The sequence below is a fragment of the Ochlerotatus camptorhynchus genome, unplaced genomic scaffold (genome assembly GCF_037179485.1).
Source record: "Ochlerotatus camptorhynchus isolate MF236.1 unplaced genomic scaffold, CSIRO-AGI_Acam_v1.1 ptg000244l, whole genome shotgun sequence".
Classification (NCBI taxonomy): Eukaryota; Metazoa; Arthropoda; class Insecta; order Diptera; family Culicidae; genus Ochlerotatus; species Ochlerotatus camptorhynchus.
Genome location: NW_027040734.1, coordinates 2,225,941 through 2,231,256, shown reverse-complemented (window position 1 = coordinate 2,231,256; position 5,316 = coordinate 2,225,941). Strand labels below are relative to the sequence as shown.

Sequence of the window (5,316 nt, the reverse complement as noted above, 5' to 3'; positions counted from 1 at the left end):
GTTCTAGATGCAATGAGCTGGATTACCGAGGTGAAGCAGTCGGTTAAGTTGTGTGAGTAAAACCCCTGTACGATACATGCAAGTAGTGACGTCACTAATTGCGTTTACGTTGATTTTTTGGATTACTAATACAACCATATTTCACGATCTGCTTCACCTCTCTCTGTACCTCATTGTTCTAGATGCACTTCCACAATTATTAATGGATCATTTTAGATGGCTGAGTTTTGAACCCACCACAGCTTTCATTTGGCGCTACTGTATACGGACGAACCAATGTAAAATACTGTGGTAGCCACAGTACGGTGCTGTCAAAACCAGAGGTGGCAACAGTACATTTTTTGAAAAACCATCGTCCAGAGCGAAACAAAACAGCCATCACACGGGCGACCGTGTATAACTACATTCCAAGCGAACAGCGGAGATAGAGAATAAATAAAATCTCGCAGCCTGATTTTTCCAAACAGTTTATTGTAATGAAATTTTAGCTGCAGGCTTGCGTGTGACAGTAAATTACCAACTCCGTTATTTACGCATAATTTTAACATCAATTCTTATGAGTGGTTAGTCTTCATTCTTATCTTTTAATTCCATGCAATAAACATCAAATAAATGCAGTAATTAGCCAGAAATCAGCTAAATTCTACACGACATAAATTTATGTCGCGCGCGCCGCCGGTCTTGTCTGCTTCTTTGTGCGAAAATGTTCTGTCGCTGGCAGAAAACAGTTTAGAAATGTCATGACATTTTTGCCGCTTGCCAGTTTGTTTTTGTGTGTCGTCACAATGGTTATCGCAAAATGTATCAAATGTTATGGAAAAAATGTTAAACTCCAGGACTCGTGCCACCACTGGTCAAAACCTCAGCATCTTCAATGATCCATTGAGAGCTTTCGATGCCTGTACAATTTTTGCATTGGTATACGAACGATAACCCAAATAATTGAACTATTCCACAAATGGTTTGGATGATACCCAGAACACGTCGAACACATCATACTTCTATGCCCAGGGAAGTCGAGAAATTTTCCAACCCGAAAAATTCATAGACCGGACCGGGAATCGAACCCAGCCACCTCCAGCATGGTCTTGCTTTGTAGCTGCGCCTTTACCGACAGAGCTAAGGGAGAATCCACCCAGATCCGTCAAAACTGAACCTACCCAGAAATGGGTAAACTGTGTTGGGAGGGACAAGTTGACAAATGAACAACGTCGATTGGATTAAGTCAATGTTGTTCATTTGTCAACTTGTCACTCCCAACACAGTTTACCCATTTTTGGGTAGGTTCAGTTTTGACGGATCTGGGTGGATTCTACCCAAATTTGGGTAGTTTTGAAATAGCGTGTAGAATCTACATGGCCAATGAGAATGACCCAAAATTGAGTTTTGTTCACTCATATTCGCCAGGAGTGCAGGAACTCAGCAGTGAGTAAATTTGCCTCATGGTTTCCTGTGGAAAACCTCAAAAATCTGCCAGAAAATGAGGAAAATTGACGAAAATTTTATTCAGTCTAGGAGTAGTACCAATTGACTGAGTGAATCCAATCTTTACTTTTCATATTCAGGAATTCTTTCCTGGAAAAATCTGCGAAAACATGTGTAAATTTACTCATCGCTGAGTTCCTGCACTTCATGTGATTTATGAGTTAACTAAACTCAAATTTGGGTTATTCTCATTCAGCCTATTCGTTGAGTTACATACACGGTAATCACAACAAACTCTCTTATGACTATAAAGTACGCTCTTTCTTTGGAAAATGGGACTACCCAATAAAGGAGTATACTGTTTTTACTCTCTTTTGCGTTAATTGAATGTACGTCAGAATCTGCATACTTTTTACACCACACACTTAAACAGAGACCCTGAGTTCGGTAAAAAAAAATACCGTCTTAGATCGGTAATGCTAAAAATTACAGATATTTCGGTATTTTCTCGCTTTATTGCTGAAAACTGTAAATGAAATGACCGATTTTCGGTAATTTCATTTTAATTTACCGAAAACGGTAAACATTTTTACCGGCAGGTCTGTAAATCAGCTTCATCACTGACTTCGGTGAAATATTTTACTGAAGTTTCGGTAAACAAAGCGTTCCATTACTGAGTTCGGTAATGGTCTAGGTAAACGTCAAATCCACCATATGCGTTCGTGCTTGTGAAAAATAAAAAGGTCCAAGTTCCATTCCCGTTGACGACGATCTGAAAACAGCATTTGGAATATTCTTCCAAAGCTTCCTTGTTTTCAGTGTAGCGCCGAATCCTTCCGTCGAAAACGGGTTTGTTCATTGGTGGTGCAATTAGCAACACTAACTTATTGATCACGACAGCTGCCAAATTTTTACATGGGTTGCAGTGACCGCCACCTTGAAACAATATTAAAGCAAATTACAGTTGAGTCGGTTACCTTTTTATAAAATTACAGATCTCTCGGTTATTTTCAATTTGCATATCGTCCTCAAAATTACAGTTCTCCGGTAAAGTCGACTACAAATCAAGCAATGCACATCGGTAAACGTTACCGATCGCTCGGTAAATTTGACAGTTAATTTTGCTGATCCAGTTTACAGATTTTTCGGTAATGTTCTCGATTACCGAAAACATTACCGACCGTTCAGCTGTTGAGAATTCGGTAAATGAATTACCGAAGTCGGTGATTTTTTCTAAGTGTGCACATAGTAAACTTAAAAATGCGTAGTTTTGACACCCCGAACAAAGTATAAATGCGTAATTTATACTCCCACATGCATAGTTAAATGCATAGTTTTTACATTGAAAAAAAAATATACCTACGATAAAACAAATTTTGTATTTCAAGTTCGTTTCAAATATTGAATGAAAATGCATAAGAATTTTAACAGTAATATTTATTTATTTATTTATTTAATTAAATGGAATAAATCCTTTCTAGATTTTATTCGCATCAATCGTCAAAACACTTACACCAATCCATCGAATCAGCGGTGCTGCCAACTTCTCCTCGACTCCCAATGGCATCACATTTGGCGGTTTTTTAACGCCTTTTCTGGACAGTTGTCCCATGATTCGGAGGCATCCGCAGACATGATCTACATTTAGATGAAAATTAAATTTAACACGTAATGAATACTCGATGTCCTTTTTTATTCGATTAAAAATTTGTATTTGGTTAATAATAAAAGTACATGCTTTAATTACCTGCCAGTGTCGTGAATACGTCCTGTTCCAAAGTGGACAATTCCTCCATTTTCCGCTGACCCACCGCAGAAATAATCCGGGACCGGGAACTGAATTAAAACGCTGCTTTTCCAATGAAAGCTGTTTTGAAAATGGCGGCACGTCGCGGCATAAATTTTCTTTTCTCAGCGGGGACTACTTTTTACACATTTTTGTTCGTCGTTGACATACTCGGAAATGCATAAAAAGTACTCTTCATTTATAACTAAAATCTAAACATTTTTTGACGTATAAACCGTATTCTCGAAAATGTGTAAAACATAGTCATAAAAGGAGTATTCTAGAATTACCGTGTATGCACTCAGGCCACTCACAGAGACAGCAGTCAGCCAGCATCAGCACTGTTTGTAAACACGCGTCGTCTGGTCGGTAGAAAAGAGCGCTGTGGTTTTTATAGGCATTAATTACATTTCCCATTAATTAACCAGTATAAAAGTGAGCAAACACTTCGATTAATCATGCAGAACATAGTGGTCAAAGACATCTTCGACGGATTCAACGATTATCTCAACAAAGAGCAAGAACTTCGCGAGGTAAGTGGTTCAGTGCAGCCGGCATAATATGCACTCCATTTTGCAGGGTTTGGAATACAGCTATGTATGAAACGTGTTCCTTGTTTATTTTTTTTTATAACTTACAATAACACAGCAAATTCGTGAAGTGGTTCGTGAAATAGACCAAGCCGCGAAGGAAGCTACCATTGCGCTGCAGGTAATCCACAGCAGTTTGACGGAAGTTTCCGGCGCTTGTCTTGCTGCCCGCAACCAGTTTGAGGTCTGTCGCAAAGGTTACGAACGTTTGGCCGGACTGATTCCTGAGGGACAGTACTACCGGTACAATGATCATTGGCATTTCCTAACCCAACGGGTTGTCTTTTTGGTGGCACTGACCGTCTATCTAGAGAAGGGTTTTCTCGTCAGTCGTGATACCACGGCGGAGGTTCTGGGAAGTATGTTTCGATGGGTGAGGAAATTTCCGGATCCTAGTAATAACCCTTGATTGTTTCAGTGAAAACCAAGCAGGCACATGGATTCCACCTCGACATTGAAGATTACCTGATGGGAATTCTTCAGCTGGCCTCGGAATTGGTAAATTTTAATAGCATTTAACTTATAGTTGAATAAGCTAAAGAGAACATCTACCGCTTTCAGAGCCGCTACGCCACAAATTCTGTCACGCTGGGCGATTACGAGCGACCGCTTACCATTTCGAAATTTGTCGCTGATTTGAACTCCGGATTCCGACTGTTGAATCTAAAAAACGATGGACTTCGCAAACGGTTCGATGCACTGAAGTACGACGTTAAGAAGATTGAGGAGATTGTCTACGACATCAGCATCCGGGGACTGCGAGCGGATCCCGCTGCTGCGGCAGCCCCGTCAACGGGAGCAGCTGAGCAGTAAGCAACTGTAGCTGAGCAGGTTTGTTGTAAATATGCATTTGCGCCATTACCAGCCCGTGGTAGGTTTTCTACTTCCAACATTTTTCTTTTTTGATAAACTTGGATTCGCTAATAAAGAATAAATAATGAGGTATTGCGAAGGAGAGTGATATAACTTGAACTGCATCGATGATACGCCTTCATTTTAACGTGGTTCAAGGTAGATTATGATGCTTCTCAATGCTATGCTATACATTTTTTCTTTCATTTAATTCGTTGTGAAAAACCTTAGCACCGAGTAACCGACATGAAACTTAAGCTTAACTTTTGCTTGAAAATCAGTAACGGCCGATTCATATGTGCAGCGATCCCATCTGTGAAAAAACATAGGTTTTTTTATCTAGATAAAAATAAATTGTACTACAAAACTGTAAATAATTGTGTTTGGCTGTGTCTACTATGTGAGAAGCGGATCATTTCCGCTAGGGTACCAGAAAAATGTCCGGATGTGTCCAATGTGGTCCTGGGTACTTGATATAACCACCATTGCACTTATTTTTTGAATTCTCATGTGATTTAAGGTGTCGACGATTCAGGTCGATTATAGACTCACGACCCGAATTCACCGGAACATGTTCTGGCCATATCTCCGGAACCAGTAGACCGATTTAATGGTACTATGGTACCTTTCATTTGGCGGTTGTTGCGTCCACTTTGGTTCAGT

General features: G+C 39.9%; 1 protein-coding gene across 1 annotated transcript; it reads left to right on the top strand.

The window, feature by feature from the left end:
- Positions 1–3,569: 3,569 nt before the first annotated feature.
- Positions 3,570–4,785, top strand: trsn (translin). Its single transcript, XM_065226032.1, has 4 exons — positions 3,570–3,744; positions 3,860–4,160; positions 4,220–4,299; positions 4,363–4,785. Exons 1-4 carry the CDS (start codon positions 3,670–3,672, stop codon positions 4,612–4,614), a joined length of 708 nt encoding a protein of 235 aa, XP_065082104.1. The 5' UTR covers positions 3,570–3,669; the 3' UTR covers positions 4,615–4,785.
- Positions 4,786–5,316: the final 531 nt, after the last annotated feature.